Source organism: Macaca mulatta, chromosome 8 (genome assembly GCF_049350105.2).
Source record: "Macaca mulatta isolate MMU2019108-1 chromosome 8, T2T-MMU8v2.0, whole genome shotgun sequence".
Taxonomy (NCBI): domain Eukaryota; kingdom Metazoa; phylum Chordata; class Mammalia; order Primates; family Cercopithecidae; genus Macaca; species Macaca mulatta.
In genome coordinates this window covers 143573965-143600995 of record NC_133413.1, presented here as the reverse complement: position 1 = coordinate 143600995, position 27031 = coordinate 143573965, and the positions used below count along the sequence as shown (strand labels likewise).

Here is a 27031-nt window from a genome sequence, read left to right as displayed (position 1 = left end):
CACGGGAACCCCAGGGGAACCTGGGGAGCTTTTAAAAATTGTGATGCTCATGCCAGGCCTCAGAATACGGGGGTGGACCTGGGTGTCAGTATATTTCCTTTGTTGATCTCCGTAGTTTTAATTTTAATTTTTACTTTTTAATCTCCGTGTTTTTAAAGTTCCCCAGGTGAATCCTGTTTGCAGCTAAGGTTGAAAACCACTGCATCTAGAAGGTGCTCAGTCTCTCTCCTTGGAGCTTTGGATGGGGAAGTGAGGTGCTGCTACTGGCTCTGACCAGCCTGCCCACCACAGGCTAGTGGGATGAATGATGGCTGCCGATAGTCCCGTCAGCCAACTCATTCACTTTCCAACTAATCAAAGGCGAGATGGTGAAGCCAGTTGGGTTTCCTTCACCACCTGTTATCTAATCTCAGATCTGCAGTGCAGGTGTGATCTAGTTAGCTCTCCTCTTACTGAAGCACTTTCAGGAATTCAAGTCAACTTGCTCTGCCATCGGGGCTTTGCCTCCCTTCCCACACCTCCCATGGACTGTCAGTCCCACTCTCAACAGGGACAGTGGGTCACACCTTGTTGTAGCTCTGTTTGTGTTTGCTGCCTCACCTATGTTTATTGTGTGAAGAATCAGTGGAGGGATGGATGGATGGGAGCTGGGGTGAGCTCTACCCTTTATTCAGCTCCTGCCATGTAGCAGGCACTTGACATTAAAACCACCCAGAGATATAACTTTGTCACATTTTCCTTGAAGAAGAAACTGAAACTTAAAAGGTTCAGTAGCTTGCCTAAAGTCATAGTACTAGTGAGTGATAATGATGCTAGGATTCCAGCTCAGTTGTCTAGGTCCGAAGAGCCTGCATGAGTTTACTACTCCCTCACTCTTCACTATGGGGAATCTAGGCCCATACTAGAAGGGGAGGGAGCTAGACCTGCTCCCTCCTCTAAAGGTGACTGTGAATAAGACTGAGGTAACTTTCCTCGCAAGCCAAGCCGAAGAGCAGTCAATCTTTTTTTTTTTTTTTTTTGCATTTCCTTATTTATTCTGCAACAACCATGTGGGGTTGGTTTTATCAAGCTCCTTAAGTGATGTGCATGTGGTCACGTAGCTAGCAAGTGGCAGAGCCAGGATCTAAAACCCAAGCCTGTCAGCCTGTAAATATCATAATCCTTCCACCAAACCACACTGCCCTCAGGCCTGACCCAGCTTCATTTAAACATTGAGTAGTGTTTGTGCAACTGAAATAGCCAAACGATGTAACTCAGAGGTCACCCTCTGCCCACAGACGTATTTAGTTTGGCCCACAGAGTGGTTTTAAAAATATTTTTGAATTATTGCCAATGTTTACAAATCATACACAAATCCATATATCTGGCTTCTCTTGAAAACTAAGCATGCCGAACAAGATCTAGCTTTCTTCTGCTTGGCCACAGTGGCTGGGCCCAGTAGGGTGATCTCTGAGAGCCAGGGCTTGCACACACCACATTGCCGTTGTACCCATCATACTCTGTTTGAGTTATATGAGCCAGGGTTGCGATTGCTCATTTTTATTACCTGCCTTGTTCTGGTCTAATTACATGCAAATCTTCAAGGACAGAATTAGCCTGTCCTGGGAACTGTCCACTGGCTTAGCTGACCATTTGCGGAAAGACTGTTTCTTAGAGGAACCCTTTGTTCTGTTTACCCTCTGGCCCAGAGGTGTATTCTTTTGCAGACCACACTCTCTTCTTTCCTGCATTAGGGTCTCATGAATTCAGACACTATGGTAGCACTTCTGGGAACATGTTCAATAGAGCACTAGTGAGTTGTGTGTGTGTGCACGTGTGGGCACATATATGTGTGTGATGTGTATATGTATAACTGTGTGTGTGTGTGTGTAGTGTAATGGGTGGGTGAGAAACTATCTGAATGAAAAAATTTAGTATTAAATACATTTTAAAAATTTATTATGAAGCTTATGGTAGCTCTCTTTTGGAATTTGGCAATGGACATGAACATTTGAAGCCTCTGAGAATTTCTATAGCTCCTGGTTAGTTTCATTTATCTCATTGCTTGCAAAACTTCATGAATAGGGAACCATTGGTAAGTGTAAAATCTATTAGAATCTCCTTTGCCCTACAGTTTTTGTTTTTTTAAAATAAAAGGAAAGGAAGTACACAGAAGCCCATGGTGTTGGGAAGTTAAGGGGCTGTACTGGGTCAAGGCAGGACCTAAGATGCAGAGATTGGGGGTGAGGAGGACAGGGAAGGGGGTTTTCCAGGCCACCAGTGGGGAAGGCAGGCAGGACAGGCAGTTTCTGGGTTCACACAATCTCTGAATCCATGACAGAACATCTATAAATGAGTGGTGCTTGGCAGATGACAAGATCTCAATACAGCTTTAGAGATTAGTGCAATGGCAGTGAACAGAATTATCTTTTTAATGACCTTGAAGAACAGTTTTCACAGGGGGAATAAATTATGAGACAGGCTTATATAACTGGAGGTGGTTCTAGTGTAAGAAGTCCAGGCCAGGTTTCCCTACCTGGGTTATGGGGAGGGAACAGATGACTGACAGTATATTAGCAGCAGTTATTGAACTTTAGCATGCATGAGAATCATCTGGGAGTCTTGTTAAAGGAATGGATCCTCATTCCCACTTCCAGAGACTCTAATTCAACAAGTCTGGGGTGGGGCTCAGGAATAACATTTATAACCAACACATCAGATGATTCTGAGCAGGTGATGCTGCAAGTTCTCTTTGAACGTAACTTTTATGTGGCTGCTAACGAGTTTCAGTAAAAGAAGAAAAATTAGAAAGATGGGAGAAGTGGGATGGTTATTCACAGAAAGACAAAGACAAAAGGATTGGTGTGAAAGTTGAAGCATGAACCAATGATAAAAGAGAAGAAACTGTCATAAATTAACCATGAGGTTCAGATAAAATAAAATTGTTTGACTTCAAACAACGTGCATAACCCTCATTGACAATCCACCTCAAAAAATATAATGGTTAGCTGAGGATGAGAGACTATATTGTGTGTGACTATGTGATGGGGTGTATACGGAGTCATAGTTAAGGGGAAGACTTGATTCAGCACTAAGGGAAGAAGGGAACTTTTGGGTTTGAGACTTTGTGGAAGTTTTCAGAAGTTAGGCTGCTGCATCATAATACCTAGTTACCTCTCTGAATCTGATGAGTCACGTATTTTGGGTAATGCTTACACAATTCAAGGGAGTACAAGCCCAGAGAGAAGCAGGAGGTCAGAAAGTTTCATAAAGGAGGTGTCTTGGAACAAAAAAGGACAGAATACCCATGATGGAGCACTTGAAGACCAAAGAAAACAATAACCAACAACAACAACCACCACCACCTCCAAACAGGAGGATATCATAATAGACCAAGAATAAAGAAAAAGCAAAGGCCATTAGAAAGTCCAGGAAAAACAAAAAGCATCATAAGGAAGGAAATTCAAACAAGTACATGATCTCATACTGCAGTGAACAATATTTACATAGTCATAATATTATAAATACTGATGATTGTATAACCAAAAATTATGGCAATGTTATTTGGAAGGTAGGGATATATCAGGTGATACTGAGGAGCTAAATCATCAACTATCTCAGAATATTAATAGATTATAAAAAATTGATATATCAAGGCAATTAAGATATAGCAGAAGGTGTATTTTATAGTAGTAGCTCTGGGAAGAAATAACTAGAAAATTAAAATGACTGTAGTAACTGAGAAATGTAGGTAGCTGGTGGGAAGGGATGACTGCAGGCTACTGGTTTTCATTCTTTCAAGGCTACTGTATTTTTAAAACCATATTATTTTAATTTACAATATTACCAAAATATTTGGAGTTCTATAGTATGCTGGTGTGTCCTGGTAGGCCACGGGCATTCATTAAAAGGTCCTACTACTAAGAGAATAAAACCAGGCTTAGGTATTTCATGGCGTCTCCCTCTTCCTTGGGGACAGCCATGAATGTGCTTCCAGGACTGAGAATAAAGCAGAAAGCAAAGTTCTGGAGGTGAAATGAGTGCAGGCATCCTTCCCTCCCCCTTCCCTTCCCCTTCCCTCCCCTTCCCAGGTAGGGCCCAGCCTCTGGCCTCTGACCATGGGGTGTATCTCCTGCTGAACAGAAGCCTGGCCAGGTGAAAGGCTGTAGGGGTGCCAAGGGAGGGGGGTTTGGGGCCAGAGCTGGGGGTGCTAAGGGGCTGGTCAGAAGGTATGGAGGGACTCACTTACGTGCACACACTCCTATTGCGTACCTCGGGCGGTCCCCGCTGTAGTCACAGTAGAGGCCCCGGTGGGGGTCACAGATGGCAGCCTCCGTGCAGTTGTCCCCAAGCTGCTGAGCACACATCTTACAGCATTCACAGCCATCTGTGATGAGGCTGACCCCCAGCGGGCAGCGGGGTGGGGACGGTGGGCACTCACATGGCCACTTGCAGAATTGGGGGCGTGAGGAGGTGTCCTCCAGTGGAGCTGGGGTAAAGTCCATGGTTGTAGGGGCTGGAGAGAGGGCCTGCAGGGGAAGGGCAGAGGGGAAGGAGGGCTGCTGAGGCAGGGGTTTCAATGCCCGAAGGGACCTGCCATTGCATTCCTGTCTTCATACTGTTCAAAAAGTTTTCAGAAAATGATTTTTTCTATCATGCTTTTGACAGCCAAACATCTCCTTTATATTCAATAAAACAAATAGAACAGAGGAACCCAATATGCAGCGAAGTTAAACCAATTGCCTGAATCCCTCTGCTGGTCAGCGGCGGGGCCGCAATTCCACCTCAGCGCCTGCTCCTTTCCTTTCTTGAGTGATTGTCCCTGCAGCCCCAAGGTAAGTGAGGTGGCCTCAGTTTACAGGGAGGAAGCTGAGGCCCTGAGCAGGTGGAAGCTGGCTGTGAGTCATGTGGCTGTGCGGGGCTCGGATCCCATGTCTCTTCTCTGAGGACCTGCAGGGCCAGTTCCGTCACTCATCAAGAGTTCTTAAGGCCTCTCTGAGTCAGAGGACTCCTATTTAACACCAGTTTCGGCCCGCTGACCTTTTATTATGTTTTTCCCCTCTGAGTATCCGGAAAGGGCTGTCGTGGTACAGCGGCAGGTGTTCAGTTTTAGAGCTCCTGGCAGCTGCATGGGCCCCAGCCCTTGGGGAGTGAGTTGCGCTTCCTTTGCCAGCACCAGCCCTACATGGAGGCGCCCTTTTATTTTGTTCTCAGGGCAATGAGACCCCCCACCCAACACACACACACTCCATGCTACCAACTGGCACTCCTCCCCAGCATCCCCATTCCCATCCCCCAGCCAACAGCTTCATCTTTATTTTGGCAAATATGATGAACATAACAACAGGCCAGCTGGGAAGGGAAACCAAGGCCCAAAGAGCTGCCCAGGCCCGAGGAATGGCAGATGGAGATGCCCGGGTGTCTGAGTGCAGAAGCTTCAAGCTGCCACTATTTCCAGCTCCCATCACCTGCCGTCCCATCTGGTTGCCCCCCTGAATCCCATCTGTGCCCTTTGCTCGATCTCAAAGGAGACCTGGGTCTACGAGAGGAAGAGAATCGCCTGAAGACATAGGAGCGGGGGCTGGAGCCAGGCTTTGAGTCAGTCCTACTCCTGGGCAGGCCATGGGGCATCCTGCCCAGCATTTCCCATCATTGACGCCTGAGTTCCGAAGTAAGCAGGGAGAAACCAGGGCTTCTGTGGGGCTGGGGCAGGGGGCTGGCTGGGCTCTGGGCTGCTTCCTCCATCTGGAAGCAGAGGAACCTGCTTTGTGGGGTTACAGATCTGCTTTCCACTCTGAACACCAGGTTCCAGTGCTGAGCTATTCAGACAAATTCTTTCCTCCTTTTCAGGGGAGGAAAGCAAGACCCAAAGAGACAGATGGACACTCCCAGGATGACACAGTTCACAGCAAGGCCAAGGTGCACATTAATCTCCTAACTCTCATTGCAACAGCTTTTACTTTTGCCTCCTCTGGGTTCTTTCATTCACTCAACAAACATTCACAGAGGTAGGTCATAGTCTCTCTTAAGTTTTAGACATTTGGAGATAAGTTTTAAAAGTCCCTATGATTAGGGAATCCACAGCTTATGGGAGAGGCAAGTATTAGAGGTGATTTACTACAACTCGAGGGATTTACTGTGCAAAGTGCTGGGCATCCCAAGGAGGAATGGAAGCTCTCTGAACACCAGGGCAGTAATTGCTCTGCCCAGGAGAGTGGGGTCCACTCTCGCACCTTGAAGGACCAGGGACGAGGAAAGTGGTTCAGATGAATTTCTGAATTAGTCTGTCTAGGCTCTGAGCCTGGCGCATAATAAATGTAGTAAATATTGATGCGATAAATAAAGCCCTTGCAAGTCAACAGACAAAACCCGACTTTAAGCTTAATTTCAGGACTTGGTCAAATCCACCCTTTCCCTACTTCAAGGCCGCTGTGATGCAGTTCCCTGTGGCTGAGAGGCCCTCCTATCTTTTTAACCTGGGGCCCCTTTCTCTGGGCAGACTCTCCTGACTCGCTGACCTGCGTGTGCCTTGCTTTCCCTTAAGTCGCTAGGCAGCCTCAGAAATTAGATATCTGTGTGTGTTTGGAGGTTAATGCCTGTGAACTCCATGGGGTGAGGGCAGGGTGGGGCAGGCCCCCACAAAGTGCCTGCACAGTGCCAGTCTTCACTGGGAACATACGGGTAGCTTCTCTGTTATGGCCCAGACACCAGAATGGCAAAAAACATCTTGCCTGCGGCCCCCTGCAGGGAGGAAGGCTCTGTGGGCCACGTGGCCTCGGAAGGCCTTGCTGGTGGGGAACAGAGAGCTCTCGGGGTTGGCAGTGCTGGGTGGCATTCACCTAGGAGGCACTAGTTAGCCTGCTCTTGTTTGTGTTTCCTCAAAAACACAACAGGATGCAAGAAAACCCCTACATTTCCAAATCAGTAAACACACACACACACACACACACACACACACACACACACACCTCTTTTTGACTTTGGGGAGAGACGTCTCCTTGTTAGGCCATGAGTCTAGAAGCCTCAGAGCCTCACGAGCACTAGCAGACCATCTCTGAGAGCCACACTCAGGACATGCTCTTGGCAGAGGAAATAAAGATGCCCTCGCCTCCAGGAAGCCTTCCCTGCCCTTGCCTCTCTCACTGGAATGTGAACTTGGAAAGGGCAGAGCCTGGGCCTTGCATCTCTTGTGCGCCTGAAACACACCACAGGGCACACAGTAGGGCTTCATGTGTGTTAAATGGTGAAATGGATGGATGGGGGATTGTCGGCTAAAAGGGCTTTGATATCTTTGATATTCAAGGCATCATGTACCGGAACCTCTCCTCTGGGCACTAAGTTTGAGTGTCAAGAAAAGAACATGCAACCTGAAACAGTCCGACAGAAATTCTTTCCATGTGGCCTTGGAACAGCATCTTCATCTTTCTGAGCCTCAGCATTCCCATCTGTGATATGGGCACAATCACGCTCACCTCCCTTTGGGGCCAGTTGGAAGGGTGAAGGGGCATTGTGGATGTGGCAACACTAGGTAGGGCCTGGCACATGTCACATGGCACACAGAAGTCTGTCTCCTCTTACACCCATTTGGTTGTGTGTCCTCCCTGACCCCACTGTGCCCAGAACAGAGCTGGGGATCTGGACACTTTGAGCTGAGCTGGAATGGGCTGGAACCGGGTGGGTATCCCACTCCTGGGATCACTATCCATCCTGTCTACATCCCAAGTCAAAGATGCCCAGAAGGAAGCTTCCTTTCTGAGTGCCTGGAGGTGCCAGGGCACACAGCTGGTTAGGGGAAGCTGCAGAGAAGTCCTCCCTTGGACAGGGGAGCCCCTTATGACATCCCTGGGCAGAGGAGGAAGGGCTGTGGGCAGTCAGCTGAGCCAGCCTTTGCAGTTGGCACCATCTAGTGGTAGAAAACCTCCCAGACTAAGGCCAGGGGAGAAGGTGCTGGACAAGATCTGTGCAGGGGAAAAACCTCTGGACCTCAGGGCCTGAGGACTGCTGGGTGGTGTGTGAGCCTCTGAGCACCAGCTGCCTTGTCCAGCATTGGCACATCATACCTGGGGTATGTCCAGCATGGATACATACTTAGGGTATGTGTCTGCAGGCCACTAGTGAGTCCAGACTCCTGATAATCGACCAAGCCTCGCCTCTCTGTGTGAGCACGAGGGAAAGCAGATGACTGGCACGAGGGCGGTTTCCGCCCTCCAGCACTGACAGTTCAGCTGGGGATGTGCACACTGACTGAGTCATTCTAGGGACAGAGAATTCTTAAATCCTTACTCTGCACAGGCTTTGTGCCAGGCTGGGAGGAGACGAAGGTGCATAAGACAGAGCCCCTGACTGGCTCTCCACCTAGCGAGGCCAATAGACACATAAATAATGATCACAATTCAGTGCAATCAATGCTCTAACGATGATGTGCACTCATTTATTCATTCTCCCTTTCATTTATTTATTCTCCCTTTCATTTATTTATTCAACACATCTGTAGTCAGCTTTTGTTTTGTGTCAGGTGCAGCACTAGGTGCTGGGGATGCAGTGTGAGAACCAAGCAGACCTGCCTGTGGGATGACAGGGGAGTGGCTGGGCTGTGTGTGTGCTGGGGCTAAAGAGGGCTTCCCAAGACAGGAGGCGCTGGGAGTGGGTTTTGAAGAGCAGGTGGGAATAGATCCGTGAGGAAGGAGGAGATGGTACCCAATGCACAAGGACCCTCAGGTGCACAGGCACTGAGCTGGCAACGTGTGCCAGGGCCTGGAGCCTGGAGAGCCTAGTGTAGGGTGCAGGGTACAGGCAGGAGGAGGTGAAGGCTAGGAAGGATGAGGATGGGTTCAAGGCACAGCATACATCAAGGAAGACCTCGAATGCCTTGCTTTGGGCTGAGGTCTAGAAGAATGGTTTGTTGAAGGATTTTAGCAGGAGGATGGCAGGGTTAGACTTGTGTTTTAGAAACACCACACTGCATCCAGTCCAGCCTTTGTCACTGTTCATGTCACTCTGGGAGTTCACTTTCTGAGCCTGTCTTCTCCTCTGTAAAATGGCATTGCTACCATTGCTTAGCTCCCAAATGACTGGAAGTGAGCATCAAACGAGGTCACAGCTGGAATTCCTCCTGCTAGTCCATCTATCGAAAAACATCACTCGGATGACCACTGGGCGACAGTCTTGCCCGAGCCCTCAGTGACTGGCTGATCTCATTTGTCTTCTGCACAGTGACTGGTATCATTACTCTCATTTAACAGATCAGTAAAGTGGCTTGCCCAGGCCCAACATCTAGTAAGCGACAGAACTTGGATTTGAATCTAGATCTGTTTCAGCTCACGTTTTTCCCGCTACTGTACATGAGGGAGAATTTTCTGATGAAAAAAAAAAAAAAAAGCTGAAAGGTAGTGACTGTACCACCAGTGGAGGTAATCAAGAAGCGGCTAGACAATTATTTGGGCTGGCAGTTGTAGAGGGACATCAAGCTTCACAAAGCCTGACACATAGTAGGTGTCAATAAGCATCTGTTGATAGGATGAATAAACGAGTGCATGTTCATTTCCCCAACGAATCTGTCATCCCTTGAAAGTAGAAACCACATGCTGCCCATCTGTTCCCCTGCACGCACAAACTCACAGGCCCTTACAATCAACATACCTAAGATTTGAGTGAGGGCTCATACTATATGGAGAACTTTGTATGCACTATCTCATAGAATCCCCTAGCAAATCACAAGGCAGGCCTGCTAATGTTCCCCTGAGTGGTGAGGACACGGAGGCACACAGAGGTTAAATGACTTGTACAAGGCCACACAGGTCAGGTAGTCAGGGACAGAACCGAGGTCTGCCTTGTCCAGAGCTTTTGAGCCATTAACTCTTTTGCCTCTGATCGCTGCACAGGGAACACTGTGCACATACGAACTTTGGGGACATGCTCCCATCAGATCTTGAGCAAAACAAATATTTCATGGGGGCTGGGAGCTCAAGGAGAGGCTTCGGGATCCTGAGACATAGCTGGGTCCCTGTGTGGGGGTACCTGTCCCTTCAGGGTTCTTGTTGTTGCCAAAGCTGAGCTGATAACGGCCCACTGCCCGGCTTCTCCCTTGAAGTCCAGCCTAAGCTGCCATTCGGGTGGTCTAGTGCGTGAACACTCAGCTTCCGGAGACAACAAATGCTGCTCATTGCTGAAAAGTGCGGGCTGGGAGGGGTCTCATGGCCAGAACTTCTGGAGGGTCGGTGAGTTGTAACGCTGCGAGTCATCTTAGAACTCCTTTCCCCATCTGCCCCTGTATGAGCAGGTAAAGGCAGAAGGACTCCAGTCTGAAGTGCTGGACTCTAAGCCTGTGCTTACAGTCTCCACGTCTCCCTGAGAAATCATTACGAAAGTCACAGTTTCACTTCCACCTTCCTGCTCCACTCCAAAGCTGCTCTGGGGCCCTGATCAACTGGAGGTGCATGGTGCCACGGCGGCTTTCACTGGGACTCCTCCTGGGCAGGTGGCATTTATAGTGAATGACATCAGCTTCTAATGAAAAAGCTTGTCCGAGAACCCCTGGCAGTAGCTTGGGGTGTAGGGGTGGCGAGGTGACATCTTAGAACCTCCCAATTTGTTTTGGGACCTTAATTCCAGAGTGATCCCTGGGACCTTGTACCCATCCAATGGTGGCCTCCCTCGGCCCCAGGCAGGCTGAGGCAGGCATCCTCTGAGCATCCCTGGAAGCCTTCTCACTGGGGCTTCAGCTGTCTGGAAGGCCAGTGTAGGGTCTCTCTCTCTCTCTCTCTCTCTCTCTCTCTCTCTCTCTCCCCCCCCGCCCCTCACACACACACACACACAGACACACACACACACACACCATACACACACGCGTGCGCACCATCAGCTCCTTCAACATCTAGGATGGCATGGCATGTCTACCTGTCCTTAAGTTTGGTTTGCAGCTCTTTTCACCGAATGACTCTTTTTTTCCACCCCCAAAAAAAGGAGTGGGGGAAGTGCTCAGCCAGAGAAGGGAGATGAGAGTTTCCCACATCACCTCTGTCTGTGCATCCTATGTGGGCTCTTAACTCCCCATTCCTTGCACATCCACTTGCGGAGTCATCCAAGGGCCCAGGTACCACCAGCCCCACCCTTTCCTCAGTGCATCTCCTCAGTGCACCCAGGCCTATCATGATGGGGAGTCATTGGGGGAACGTCTGGGACATGTATGTGCGCTGACATTGAATGCTTGGTCTGGGGCCTTTCTGGGGGTGTCTCTGTTGGTCCAGAACACCAACACATCCTAAAGAAAACGTGTAGCGCCTCTGGGTCAGAGCTGTCACTCCATAAGTAACCCAGCTGTATCATCCCAGCCTCTAGTACCCTGATTTGGCTGCTGGCGGGACTCCCATGCCACAGCTGTGGTGCCCTGCAATGAAGAAGCCCTGGAGCTCGGGCCCCTAAGCCACACCTGGCCCTTATCTTTAGTGGACAATGAGAGTATGGTCTTTGTCAAAATAAAAACGGTAAACCCATTTCTGTGTAAGCAATAGGTATTTGTGCAAAACAAATACCTATTTGCTTGACTTGCCTGGGTTTGGGAGAGAGAGGTAATTAGGAGAAAATGAACGTTTAGAGTAATCTCTTCGCGGCTAAACAATAGAAAAAAAAGACCAGCACATTTTCCCAGAGGTTTCTGTTGGATCTCACAAACAGTACTTTCCTTCTGGGGGCTGGGGCTCATCCTCGAACCCCAGGATGCTTGCTTGGGCCCCTGGGACCCTCTGAGGTTTCTACCAGGGTCTCATTTTCCTTGGGGGTTGGAACCTATGCTTGTTTTCCCCAGCCATAGGCAGGAGCCTGTCCCATAACTTGTCCTGTAGAGTCCCCAGAGAGTCCTGGCTGCTATCTTCTTATCCACCATGAACCACCTGAACTGGGGTGACTGGGACCATTCTGCAGATAGAGAAAATGATCTTTGCAAACACACTGTCATATGGAGCCTGCATCATTCTGTCCAACAACAGAAGCCAAGAAGGCAAAAAGGAGAAAAGATCATAAGTCAAGGAGAATGTTGTCTAGGAAAGGCCAGAGGAGGGGGAAAAACAAAACAAAACAAAGCAAAACACAAACAAAACAAAACAAAACAAAAAACAGCCTTGGTATTTCCAAATTGCAGATGTTCACATAAAAGTCTCTTTTATGATGTACTTCTGGAAACAGACTCTGCAGATGCCGTTGTGTTTATGGGGAAGACACAGGTGGTGGCCACTCCGCGATGCTTCTGCAGGCAAGATGCCCAGGGCTTGCTCAGGCACAGCCTGGTCCTGCTCAGTTCTGCCTGCTGCAGCCTCTGAGCCCACCTGGCCCCACCTACCCCACTGAGACTCCTCCTGCCATGCCTCTCCCTCCTCAGCAACCCCTCCTAACTACTCAGGTACTATGATGCTGATTTCCAAACTTCACTGCAAAGTACAACCACCCTGGGACTTTAACGGACACTCTACTCAGAGATCCCAACCTAAGGAGCCTGGGAGGAGCCTGGGCATTGGGATTGTTTCCAGATGGTTCTGAATGCCCCAAAGTTTCAGAATCACTGGCCTGTGAAACTTGTTAAAATACAGATTCCTGGGCCAGGCATGTGGTTCACACCTGTAATCCTAGTACTTTGGGAGGCTGAGGAGGGTGGATCACTTGAGGTCAAGGAGTTTGAGACCAGCCTGGTCAACATGGCAAAACCCTGTCTGTACTAAAAATACAAACATTAGCTGGATGTAGTGGCACATGCCTATAGTTCCAGCTGCTCAGGAGGCTGAGGCAGGAGAATTGCTTGAACCCGGGAGGCAGAGGCTGTAGTGAGCAGAGATTGCACCACTGCACGCTAGCCTGGGTGACAGAGTGAAAAAAACCCGATTCCTAGATCCCTCTTCGAATATTCGCCTTAAGTTTCTCTAGACTGAAGGCTGGAATCCGTAGTTTGACCAGCAACCCTTGGGGATTTTTACAGAAATAGGAACCACTGCCTTAGAACACTGGGCAGGGATAAGGGAAAAGTGTGGGGATTTTAGACCATCTTGCTTTTTTAACATCTGACTTGTACAACCCACACCCATGTGCATTACCCACCCACACCACTAAGCCGCTTTCAGATCGCAGCTCACGCAGACCTGCAGGACATACCGCATTCTGTGATTCATCAGGGTGACACAATTGCTGTGCAAGCAGATCTAGTGTAGTTAAATGAAAATGGTGTATTTTATCCTTGATATTTTGTTAAAATGACTGAAAAATGGGAGAAAACCAAAAGGAGTATCTCCCAATGATAAGACCCTTAAGTCCTTAACTCCGCTGGACAAACAGGGTTATCAGTAGGCAGGTGAACAGTGACGAAGGGATCCCTTCAATCATACTTATTGGACAAACTTAAGCTGATTAAAATTGGGAAGGAAAAAAAATAAAGCCCCTGTAGGAAATGTTTCATATGTATTTTTGAGATAACATTTCAAGGTGAGTGGTAACTTATTATGATGTATTTCAGCTCTTTGAAAGTTGACTTGGGAAGAGGCAAGTCTATAGTTTGACCTTTGCATATCAGTTTTACTTCATTTTTACAAAAATGCTTAGCAATAGGCATAGGAACAGAAAGCGGGAGGCTAGCAGCGGTGCGATGGACTGCCCAGGATACCTGAAACGTCCCGTTTGATGAAGGAGACAGATCCCATTCTCTTCTAAGAGTGTGTGCAGTTTACTGGTGAACAGGGCATGGGATGTGCAGAAAGGGCATGTCATCGGCAGTGAGGGGGCCCCATTTGACAATCCCCCAACCTCCTGCCACTCCCAGCTTTGGAACCTGGAGCCGTGCTCATCTGCTCTGAGTTTGTTTCGTCATTTGTAAAATGACAGTGATGTCAACATCCTTCAGCAGCCCTAGGGAGCAGTTATTAATGTCATCCCTCGTTCACAGATGAGGAAAGTGAAGCTCCAAGAGCTTAAGAATCTTGCTCAAGATCTCGCAGCTGGAAAGTGGTCTATTGCCCCAGAGTGTCCCTCCAGAGCCCTAACTTGTAACCACCTTGCTGCACGGCTCCCTCATTCATTTATTCATGCCTCCACCCGCCCATCACACACGTGTACCAAGCGTCTACGATGTGCCTGCTGTTCAGATGAACAAGGCAGGGTCCTCACTCCCTGGGAGGATAGCAGTGGAGTTGAGCCCAGGTTGCCAAGGCCCCCAGAAGAAGAGTGAGGAGCTCTTGTGGGGCTTCTCAGGGACGGGTTGCCCTTTCCTGCCTCCTGGGTGCCCGGCACTGAGCCTGGCACACCCTGGGCAAGTGCTCCGTGAGCAGTGTGGACGGTCGGAAGGCTGCACCTAGCTACTCCACTAGGGGGCAGGGTTGAGGCAGGAATGGCCGGAGCCATCCCCAGCTGGCCCCGGGGGGGCTTTCAGGACAGCATTGTCCTGCTGGAAGCAGTTTCTGTTCACTGCTTTGCTGAAGAGAGAAGCCCTTGGGGCTGTGAGAGAATGCAGGCCTGGCCGGTGCCCATGTCTTCCCCACGCTTATTTCAAAGCCCATCGGGTGCCTCTGAGTCAGCCACAGGTAACAAACACCTCTTTTCCCAACACCTCTGGCTCATGCACCCCTAGGCACCTGTACCCCGGGCCCTGGTGGGGGCTCCCCTTCAAGTGGGACCTGGGACAGTGGTCCTGGGTCGATCACCTTCTTTGAAAGCTCTTCGCTCCAAACCCGTGAAAGGTGCCTGAGCCAGGTACATTGCCCTCCTTCCCCCACCGCACTGCCCGGAATCTTCCAAGGGTGGTTTCCAGAAAGTTGTTGGCCAGGCTGCATGTTATGGGATGTAGAAGGTTTTTGAGATTTTCTACTACTTGGTTTTATAAACATGCAGGCAGGGGAAGTCAACTTTACATGAAGAGGGTACAAGGGGCAAGAAGCCAGGTTTTTTTCCAAATAACGAGCCCTCGTTCATGTGTTCACTCATGCATTCACTCATTAGTCAATCTATATATAAAGCATCTACTAAGTCCCACATGCAGTGCCCAGTGTCAAGGACAAAGCCTCCGAGAACATCCAGCCTCCAAGGAGACAGGAACGTAAAACAGGCAACCGCATTATAAAGGTCAAAAGCTACAGCCTGAGGGCCATAGATGGTTCATGACATTTTTGTAAGAGCCTGCCCACCATATGATAACCCTGTTTGTCCAGGGAGGTGAAGAAATTAAGGGTCTTTTCATCGGGAACTACTCTGTTTGGTGTTCTCCCATTTTCAGTCGTTTTAACAAAACATCAAGGGTAAAATACATCATTTTCATTTAACTGCATGAGACCTGCTTACTGAGCAGGGGAAAGAATGTTGAATGTTCTCACAGTTTTAGAGAGTAGTGAGAAAACCACAACAAAAAATACTGAATACTCTACACAAATTTAAACCGTGTTCTTTGCTAGAGACATATTTAAATATTCACACAAGCTAAGAGAATAATATAACGAACCTACACATGCATCGGCAGCTTTGATAATTACCAACACTTAGTTGATCTTGTTTCTTCTATTGTCCCCACACATGTACGGTTTTTGTTTTGTTTTGTTTTTGAGACTGACTCTTGCTCTGTCTTCTAGGCTGGAGTGCAGTGGCATGATCTCGTCTCACTGCAACCTCTGCCTCCAGAGTTCAAGTTACTCTTGTTCTTCAGCCTCCGGAGTAGCTGGGAGTACAGGTGTACACCCGGCTAATTTTTGTATTTTTTAGTAGAGATGGGGTTTCACCATGTTAGCCAAGCTGGTCTCGAGCTCCCGACCTCAAGTGATCCACCCACCTCAGCCTCCCAAAGTGCTGGGATTACAGGCATGAGCCACCACGGCTGACTGTATGTTTTTTTATTCTTGAAAATCTAGCGAATCCTAGACATCCTGAGATTTTTACCTGAAATTCTCCAGTGTGTCTCTAAATTGTGAGGAATTTTTAAGAAAAATGTAACCCCATGCAATTATCACACCAATAAATTTGTTACAATTTTGTAACTTTCTCTAGTTAATACCCAGTCCACATTCAAATTGCACTGTCCCAAATAATTTTTTTTAACAGATGGTTTCTTTGCATCAAGATCATCTGCATTTTAAGTAAGTAATTTAGTCCTCGTGATCATCCTAAGAAGCAGGCTGCTTTTATTATCAGTTTCCTCATTCTTTAGATGAGTAAACTGAGTCACAAAAAGGTAAAGGTCAGATAAATTTTCCAAAGCCACTAGCAAATGGCAACGTTGAGATTTGAACCTTAGCCCTGGGACTCAAAGCCTCCGTTTCTTAAGGCTTCACACCTAAGGGCCACCCTATAAGGTAACTCAGCATAGTCTAGGTAAGGACTATGAGGGTGAGATGAAGAGGGGAAAGGGCCTGAGGGTGGGAGTAGGAGCAGAGAGTGCTTCCTGGAGGAGCAGGCATTTGCACCAAATCCTAAAGGATGAGTGGAAATTGACGAGAGGGTGGGCAGAGAGGGCATTGAAGCTGGGGACGTACATGAGCAGGGGTGTGCAGGTAGAAGCAACATGGCATGACACGGGATGACCAGTGGGCCATATTGCTAGGGCTTAGTGTTCAAGGACATGGAGAAGGCAGTCGGGGCCCAGGACAGAGGATGCTTGCTCCCTCCCCTGGGGAAGACAGTGGTCTTTCCTGAAATCCATTTCCTGATCATCAAAACAACCCCATGAGGTCAGCACTGATGGCCCCAATTTGACAGATGGGGAAACTGAGACCCAAAAAGGTTGCAACAAAACAAGAAAATGACACAGTCAGCTGTTTCGACTCCAGGTCCCATCCTCCTCCAGCGACCTCTAAGGCACTCTGTTCTTGCCCACTGTTCAGTTCATTCGAATAACCAAACGTAACCGAGGGCCTTTCATGTCCCAGGCTTGGGCTTGGCGGTGGCTATGGGTTGACCACAGAGGGGCCCAGTCATGGAGCCACAGTGAACACAGACATGGGTGGAAGAATGAAGCTCTTTGCTATCATTGAGCTCAGGCTTTTTCCACCTACAAGGGTGGAGTGGGGTAGTGGGGATCATCTTCCAGTCTCCTGAGCTCCTTCCCTGGAGGGGAGAAGCCCTGGGCTCCATTCCTCATGCCGATGCTGGTGGCCTTGGACAAGTTGCTTTCTCTGTAACAAGAGCAGGCTGGGATGAAGGGATCGCTGTGGGCCTTCCACATCTGACAATGATTCGCGGATCAGGGAAATAAAGAGGGGATAAAGTCTATCTGTCCTCCCTCCACCGCCCAGAGTGTGACTCCATCTCCCTTCCCTCCTCCTGCATTGGATCCCTGGCTCAGATGGGGACAAACAGAACTGGCCTAAGGGACTGACACACAAATACACCCCTGGGAGCTGGTCTGGGCAGCCTGCTTGGGGCACATGGTGGTGTTCTGAACCTTGGATGCCGTGGAAGTGCGTAAAACTCTCTGTGCCTCAGTTTTCTCCTCTTTAAAATGAGGCTAATAGGAGCTCCTGCCACACAGGGCTCTCGCGAGCATCAGATGAGACCTGTGGGAAGGGGCTCGCCATGGGCCTTGGCTCACATTAAGGGCTGGCTCTTTGATCATCTAAGAGCCAAAGTTTGCAAGTATCAGGAGTTGGCCACTGGAGCACAGGGCCAGAAACAGTTGTCAAGGAAGTCAGCTGGCATGCGTGCCTGTGTGTGCGTGTGTGTGTGTGTATATAGGGGACAGATTTAAATACAAATAGCATGGCTGGGAAGACAGGTGGCTGCAGTCTCACTCCATGCAGCACCTACCAGCTCTGTTGTCCATGAGCTCCCAGAAGGACCACGAGGCAACACTGTCTAATCTCAAAGCACCTTGACATTTTCTGTCTAATTATGGCTCCTCCAAGCCCCTTCTCGACACATGCTCCACACCCAACCGCTTTCTTAGTCCTAAGGTCTCTGTGACATGGGCATTTACATCCATTTTACAGATGAGACACCGAGGCCCAGGAAATGTCAGGGCTTGGGGCTGGGATGTGGTGGAGCTGGCTCTTGACCCAGGCTGTGTGCTGCCTGCCTCCTCTTCACCACTGCACTACCCTGCCTGGAGCACAAGCATGGGCAGAGGGGCGTTCTTCTTGTTTCCCTTTTCAGATAAAGACACTGAGGCTCAGAGATGCTGCAGAGACCCCGGTCTCCTGACTCCTCATTCTGTGCTCCAGAACCAAGCCCTTAAGCTGCTGCTTGCCATTCAGTCCTCTTAGCAGTTGGATCCAGGCCCTCTTGCCAGATTCCCTCCTGTTCCTCCCCAGCATGAAGCTTCCACTTAAAAAAAATCAGGGGTGTTCCTTCCCTGCCTCCCCCATCTCCTATACACATATTCTCTCCAGCCCACACCAGGTCTGGTTCTCGCTTTAATTCATTCTGTCAGGAAGTACACCGTGAAAACTTGCAATGTGCAGGCATAGACAGTGACAGAGCAATGGAGCAGGCAGGGTGTATGGGCAAGCCTGGCAGAGGGCACAGCATGTGCAAAGGCCCCGGGGTCTGAGAGCACAGGTGGTCAGGGAACAACAAAGGGCTTGGCTTTGCAGGAGGGTGGGGGGAGGAGGGAGGGTGGCTCAAACACAGGGCAAGGCCAGCAGAGAGTCCCAGCTGGGTGACGTGTTTCCTTCCGCATGGGCAAGAACAGGAACCCATGGGTGTCCACAGGAGGACGTCTGCAGCTCCATTTGGGGGAGGCCGCCATTTCAGATGGCTTCAATTTCATGAATCAGAGAAGGATGGGGAAGGCATTTCAGAGCGAAGGAATAGCTTGGCCATGTGCACAGAGGTGGAATTCAGGAGTGTTTGACAGCGAGGCTCATGAAGTAGAAAAGAAGGTGAATGGGAGAAGAACCAAAGGAAGAGGCTGGGAAAACAGACTTGTGTAGGAAGAGCAGGCCGAGAGCCTAATTGGGAAACCACCGAGATGGTGGGACCCCTCGGACGTCAAGGTGCTGATGTGATTTTCAGTTTTATGAGGATGCTGTGGGCCAGGAACACAGCTACGCTTTGCGGGTTGACAAAAGAGACGTGGGCTGAAAGGAGGACTTTTCTGGACACTGTAAGAGGGACAAAGCACATCTAAACAGACACGTAGAGGAAGGGACACATTTTGGGTGCCGACAACCCCTTTCTAGAGAAGCAGCAGCATGAGCTCCCTGCTGCTTGTTCAGTGATGGACCTGCCTGATGGATGAATGAGTGGACTCTCGGAATATACGGTGGCTCCAGCTGGAAGCCAGCTTGGGGATCAAGTCCAATCTCCTCACTTTCAAGATGAGAAAATGAGCACAGAGAAGGCAAGTAGCTTGCCTAAAGCCACACAGCAGGGTCTATTTCCCCCTGGTCTTCTAGCTCTCTAGGCGAGGAGTCTACTGTTCTGCTCTGAGGGCAGGGCTATGAGTCCCTGCTCTGTCAGGATGTTCCCCTACTCTTAGAATTATCCCCCTCCATCCCCTCCCAGCTATGGGCAGGCTCATAGCACACATGCCTTTCTCCACTCCCAGACTCAAAGCAGGATTCCTAGAGGTGCAGGCTGGACCCCTCCCTTCTTTTCCTTTGGGCCTGGGCTCTCGTTTTCTCTCACCCCACCCCCCACCCCTAATCAAGACTTAGCAGATCCACACTCAAAGCCCCAAGCCTGAACTTGCCTCCAGATTGGAGTCCGTGGGGTGGGCGGGCTCAGATTTTATCGCATCCCCTGGAATGCCCATCATTCACATTTGCGAGGCAGTCTCTTCTCCCTTGACTCTGTCTCTCTTCCTTCTTTCCCAGAGAGCAGGAGGAGGAGGAGGAGGGGAGCTGACTGGTTAATGGAATGTCAGAGCTGGGGGACAGACTAGAGTCTATCCCAGTCACTGCTCTTTGAAATCAAGCGTACACAAGAATCATCAGGGTGCTGGTTAGTGTGCAGATGTGTGAGGGTGAGGTCTTTCTAGGAATTCTGGTTCAGGGTTCCAGAACATGTTTTTCACCATCTCCCGTGTTCTCTGAGCTTCCCCCTCTGAGTCCTAAACATACTCCTCTCTGCTAATATAAACATCTGTTCCACACTGGAATCATCCTCCAACAGAGAGGCCACTCACCACCACACCTCCGGAAACTGGAAGTGGCTGGGCATATACGTGAGACTGTTGGGGTCCATGAAAAAGAAAACAGGCTCAGAAACTCACAGTTGGCATGGAGGGACCATGTCACCCTGACTCAAGTTAGTAAGACACGCCTCACCTACAGGCACCATCATCATCATCATCTTCATCATCATCATAATCATTTCTTTCTCCTACACAAGAACCCAAAAGTGTTCATTGACCCCCCAGGTAAGCTGGCCAGGGTATGGAATCTGTGGTATCTTTAGAACACATGCCCGGCATTGAGTCAGGACAGCCCGCCCATCAGCCTGCCCGTCAGCCTGCCCCTCCTCCCAGCCACCTGGCCTGAGGTCTTTATAGGCCCCTGCCCACTGAATTGGGCCTTGCCTGCGGCTGGTGCATCCACCCAAGTTGGAATCCCCCGTCCTGCTATTGGAACAATGGAATCCTCCCCTTGGGTGTTTTGGGGTCTTCTGTGCTTTGTTTCTGCTTCATTCAACATCCCTGAGAAGCCAATAGTACTAATATTAATATATTCCTTTATACAGAGATGATCCTGGCTCAGAAAAGCTGGGCTACTTGCCTGAGGGTGCACAGCCCGTTAGTGGAGACGCTGGGATTAGAACGCTCGGCATTTCTCCCTCCCCACCTGTTATCATAGCCTTAGGCACACTTGTGTCTTTCTAGGCCAACACTGTCTAGTAAAATACAATGAGAGCCATAGACGAAATTTTACATTTTCTAGTAGCAGTATTAAAAAGTAATAAGAAACAGATGAAATTTAGTGGAATAATAGATTTTGTTTAACCCAGTATATTCAAAACATTATCATTTCAATATGGAGTTAATATAAAAATTATTAATGGGAATATTGTGCTCCTGCATTCATACCATGTCTCTGGAATCAATGGTGTATCTCATGCTTCCGGAACATCTCAGCTGGGACCAGCCTCATTTCAAGTGCTGAGTGGCCTCCTGCCGCACGTGGCTACTGACTGGCCCATGCTGGTCTAGATTACAGCAACACCCCTGCCTCACAGGTGTGTGCAAGTGGGCACATGCTCGGTGTGAACCCTTGCCATCATCCATATCACAGGGATGCAGGGCCCACCACAGTGTCCTTGAATGGGGAGACAGCTGTGCTGAAGCCCTGCTTTGAAACCCCCACAGTGACCCTGCCTGGCTCGCTTTGCTTCCTGGCTGTGGTTGGCACCCTTCTCAGCCCCTCCCAGGAACCCACCTGCTTTGCCATCCTTGCTCCCATATCAGAGCCCACCTCCCTTGGAGTTTGCCTCCCTGCTGCCCAGAGGATGGCTGAGGTTCCTGGGAAGATCCCTGGGTTGCTGTTTATACAAAGCCAAGGGCAGCCTCCTGGCATGTAGGTGCTTTGCTGGCACAGGGTAGGAGCCTTTTCTAAAACCTTGGGGTGGCATTGGCGGGGGGCCTTGCTGTGGAGCCAAGAGTGCTACCCAGCCCACAAGGCCAGGAGTGCTGCCCAGCCCACAAGGTAGCATTTTGTCTCTCAAGGAGCTGGTTGGGCGGAGGCCTGTTCCCGTGCCCACTCCTTCTCCAAATGCCATGCCGAGGGGGAAATGCCTTTCAGTGCCGTGCTCTTGCCAGCATCCAAGATAAAATGTGGGCTGGAGGGGCCCTGAGCTGGCAGCAGGGGGTTCAGGGAGCCCAAGGAAGCTCTGGGTGGGGAGTTGGGGGTGTGGGGCCTGGATGGGTTTGAAATCTTCACTCAGATTCCAACTCTAAACAGGAGGTGTGAAAAGCCATATTGTTCACATTCTCTGTTTTCTAAAGGGGATATTTTGCCATATACTTGACCCACATTATTCTGCAGTTGCTTCTGGAAGCAGAGAATGAATTTGTGTCTCACACCCAAACACAGGGTTCACACACACACACCACACCACACACGCACACCACACACACACAAGCACACCACATACACACTCAATACACACACACCACAAACGTGCACACACCACACACAAGCACCACACACACCACACACACACAAGCACACCACGTACACAATACACACCACACACATACACACACACACCACACCACACACACACAGACCACATACGCACTCAACACACACACCACACACATACACAGACATCACACACACACCACACACACAAGCACCACACACAGAAACACACCATATACACACTCAATACACACACACCACATACATACACACACACCACTCACACACAAACACACCACATATACACTCAACACACACATCACACACTCACACACACCACACACATACCACACACACACCACACACACATGTACCACACACACATCACATGCAACAAATACCATATACACATACCACACATCCCCCCCACATACCCCAGGCACACACCCCACAAACACACCACACACACAACACACACACAGCACACTGCCCCCCGCACACACCACACACGCCCTTCACACACACCACACACACCACACACACCCCCACACACACCACACACACCCCCACACACACCAAACACACCCTTCACACACACCACACACACCACACCCCCCACCACACATGCACACACACACCCCACACACATACCACACACACACCACACACACCACACAAACCCACATACACCACACACACACCACACACACCACACACAACAAACACCACACACACACCACACACACACCACACACACCACACCCCCACCACACATGCACACACACACCCCACGCACATACCCCACACACACCACACACACCACACAAACCCACACATACCACACACTCACACACACCACACACACACCACATACTCCACACACAACAAACACCACACACACACACCACACATCCCCCCCACACACCCCAGGCACATACCCCACACACACACCACACACACAACACACACACAGCACACCGCCCCCCATACACACCACACACCCCCCCACACAGACCACACACACCCTTCACACACACCACACACAGCACACACACCCCCATACACACCACACACACCCTTCACACATACCACACACACCACACCCACACACACACCCCCCACCACACATGCACACACACACCCCACGCACATACCACACACACACACCACACACACAACACACAAACCCACACACACACCCTCCACACACCACACACACACACCCCACACGCACTCCCCCCACACCATCCCCCCCACACACAACACAGGCACACACACATACACACCACACACGCACCCCCACACACACCCCACACACACCCCACACACACCCCACATACACACCATACGCATACCCCCGCACACCCTCTCTCACACACACAGGGCAGCTGTGCACATCCCACATGTGTTGATACGGGAGGGAGGATGTGGGTCTCACCTGTAGACCTATACATAGACCACCACAGGCCTCATGCTTGCCCAGGAATTTATCATGCAGCATTCGTTTGCTGAATTACACGCTTCTGAGAGGCGTTCCTCAGTCACATTTTCACGTTCAGCAGCAGGGAGCTTGGTGTGATGAGACTGTTAGTCCGATTAACAAATGAGGAAAGTGAGGTCTGAGGTGGCAACAGGACTTACTGACGCTGACACGGCCAGTAGCAGAGCCTAATTCCAGCCGCTCTACTTTGGCTGACGTTGCCCCTGTCACCTGCCCCGCTAGCCAGTAAGCTCTGTGGGGGCAGGGACAACATGCTCCTGGTTTCTGCACAAGTGCTTGGACCAGGGAGGCAGGAGGCTCCATTACCAAGAGCTGGACCGAGGTTCAAATGTCAGCTCCCCTGATTACTGGCTGTGTGACCTTTGACAAATTAACCTCTCCGAGTCTCAGTTTTCGCATCTGTGAAGGGGGATAATTGCACTTGTAAATAATATTGTTATGGGAATTGTAGAATGTGCCTAATAAATGTTGGATGAACTGGGGTAGGTCTTATACATGTGTTGGCCCAGTACTTGCTAATGCACATTAAATGGAGTCCCTTTCTCTTAGCACATGGTAGACACAATAAATGTAGAAGAAAGAATAAAGAGCTGAAAACATAAGTCATATCTGCCATACACCTTTAGCACAGATTAAATTCCTAAATACACTTGGCTGTTCCTGAGATCGCTTGGGTGCCATCCTCCTCCGCTGATCTCCTCCTGGACTGCCATCTTCCTCCTTCCACTGCAGAACCTTTCCAGAACGCTTTCATATCTCCCAGAGAAGTCCCCCTCGTAACTCTACTTCCTCAAAGTTTTCTTGGCAATTCTCATATACATTTTCTTCTATATGAACATTTACAACCATTTTTTCCATTAAGATCTGACTGGGACCCTGGTTGGACGTGTGCTCCCCTTGCATATTCATTCAGGAGGGTGGCCATGTATGGAATTTGGCTGTGAAACAAGGCTGGTGTCTGAGTGGAGTCCAGCTTGTTTCTATCAGTCTCACAGCCCACACAGCAGGCAGGGCTTTCGGGATGCCCTGAGAACTCCAGTGCCGTGCACACCTTTGTCCCAGAAGCGTCTAAATCATGAAACAAGCGTGGGTCGGGTGGTCTGGGTTCCCCAGGCAGGGGCTGCCTAGAAAAGAGGTACCCTGTGCTGGTCCCAGGAGCCTTCCCTCCATCCTGCTGCCTGGGTCCCTCCACATGCTCTGCTCCTTTGCTGGTCTCCTCTGGCTGAGTCCTTGGCTCTGTCCTTTACTCCTCCTCAGCACTGGCTGTTCCAGGAGCTGACCGGGGCTCCAGTATACTTGGACTCATGCTTAAACCTCTCACCTCCTCTGCCCACTCAGACTTGGGCTTCTCTCAAACTCTTACCTTTTCTCCATCCACTCCCTGCCCTCCCAGACAGGGCAGCCTGCAAAGCTGTACCCACATAAAGGCGCAGCCGTACCCAGAGCCAAAATAAAGACCGACTTAGCTCCTTCTGGGCACTCCTGTAGGACATGGGCAGCCTCCCCTAAGTAGGAATGGTTAGAATTTGGCATCAAAAGATCTAAGTTTGGGCCCTGGCCATTTCTTAATGAGGAGATCCTGGGCAAGTCCTTTACTTGCTCTCACTCCATTTCTTTCATTTGTGAAGTGGAGCTGATAACTTTCTGGTGAGGTGGTTCTGAACCAACTACAGGCCGGCACGATGCCAGGCATGAGGATTTAACCATAGACGAGACAGACTCACCCCCAGCCGTCATTACACACACGAAGGCATTGCGAGGAATTCCCATTTCCCAGCTCTCAGTTTGCTGTCGGCTCTCGGCCTCAGTTCTGGCTGAAGCAGACACAGAGTCTGGTTCTGGCAAGTGGCTTAACCCCAACACTCGGTTTCCTCATCTGTGAAGGGGGCTGCTTAATCCCCAAGGAAGCCGTCAGTGTCAGCTGGGGATAAACACCCTCTTGCCATCACCCCTCTGTCTCTAGGCTGTTCTGCCAGGAGCAGGTCCTGCCCTGGACTGTGGAATCTGGGGCTCAGAAGCTGCCAGGTGCCCACCTCCTGCCCTCCTTGCACTGCCTGCCTCTGCCTTTCCCTCACCATGCCTGGCCCTAGCAGGCTGGCTCTACATGGTCACATATGTGACTCCCCTGGCTTTTGGAGGTGCAGACCTTTGTCCCTTCCACTTGGTGTACCCTGGGGTGCAGGTAGAAGAGAGAGAGAGATCTTGGGGTGCCCCATCACCCCCACCCTGGAACAGCAGGCTTCCTAGGCAGGAGCCAAGTATGGACACTCTACAGACTGCAGAGGGCTGTGCAGACTGGAGGTGACAGCAGTTGGGGTTCGGCATCACCCTGGGCACTGCTCGCTCAATAAGGAGCTTTTGTTGAAAGCTGGCATTTTTCTTTCCTTTTTTTTTTTTTTTTTTGCTTTTTCCATCTCCCATCCTCACAGTATCTCCAATGCTTGGAGTCTTGGAGTTTTCAAACTCAGAGACTCTAGAAGTCTCCTGACAACTTCCTCGCTTTACACCGCTCTGGGAGGGTAAGTGACCCACCCAAGGCCACACAGCCAGGTTAGGCAAAGACGGGTCTGGAGCCCGGGCCCCTGACTCCCAGTTCTGCTGAGGGTCCCGTTCTTTCTGCACTGGTTCAGGTGGGGAGAGAGGGCAGGCTGGACCTGTGTAGTTTGTTTCCCCAAGTGTCGCACCATCCTCCTCACCCTGCCAGCTTCAGCCAACCTGAGCAGTTGACTCCTCACCCAGAGCTTTGCCCTTGCCCTGTGGCCACCTTCCTTCCCCAAACCTTCCCAGCCCTTTTCATCCTTCCCGCCAACCCCCATACAGCAGGACCCAGTGGGGAAGGGAGCCAGGTGTCCCTCTGAGCCCCTCCAGGCAGGACTTACCGTGGCCAGGACGCCGCTGGTGGCTGCTGCTGTCACTGCTGCCAGCATCCAGGGCAGGAACCACCTCATGCCTGGACGTCAGTGGCACAGGCATCGACCGAGGAGCCCAGAGGATCCGACCACCTCTCGGGGGAGCTGGGCCCAGACTGTCCGGCCCATCAGGAGCAGCAGATATGCCTCTTCCGCAGCCCTTGGGGGGTTTTATTAAAGCAAGATCTGACGTCAGGGTGAAGGACAAACCCTGCATTTTCCTCTGAAAAAACTTTTCCTGCCTCTCTTTTTTTTTTTCTTTCTTCCCTCTGTCCCCACCTCCAGCCTGAACTTGGCCAGCCTCCCCAGCTCTGACAGTTCTTAAAGGGAAAGTTACAAGGCTATGACTTCACACTAGGGCGTGAAATTCTCACAGAGGAGCTGGGGTCATCCTGCCTAGGTCTTCCACGACCACAGGGAGCGGGAGCGTGGGAGGGTGCAGGATGGCGGCAGATACGCTGTTACTCCAGGCAGGCGGGTGTGTGGGCTTTGAGGGGCTCCCAGTGGAAAATCAACTCCCTGTCATTTCTTTAGGCTGCTCCTACTTCTGGTTTTCTTTTTTCTTTTCTTTTCTTTTTTTTTTTTTTTTTTTTTTGAGACAGTCTTGCTCT

General features: G+C 50.1%; 1 protein-coding gene across 1 annotated transcript in view; it reads right to left on the bottom strand.

Moving 5' to 3' along the window:
• The window catches only part of CCN4 (cellular communication network factor 4), a 40574-nt gene extending 13868 nt beyond the window's left edge, over positions 1–26706 (bottom strand). Inside the window, exons 1-2 of the mRNA XM_001087371.4 lie at positions 26391–26706; positions 4229–4508 (exon numbers count right to left, since the gene is read on the bottom strand). Coding sequence (XP_001087371.1) covers positions 4229–4508; positions 26391–26459 — 349 coding nt within the window. The 5' untranslated portion in view covers positions 26460–26706. The remainder of the gene's footprint in view (positions 1–4228; positions 4509–26390) is intronic.
• Positions 26707–27031: the final 325 nt, after the last annotated feature.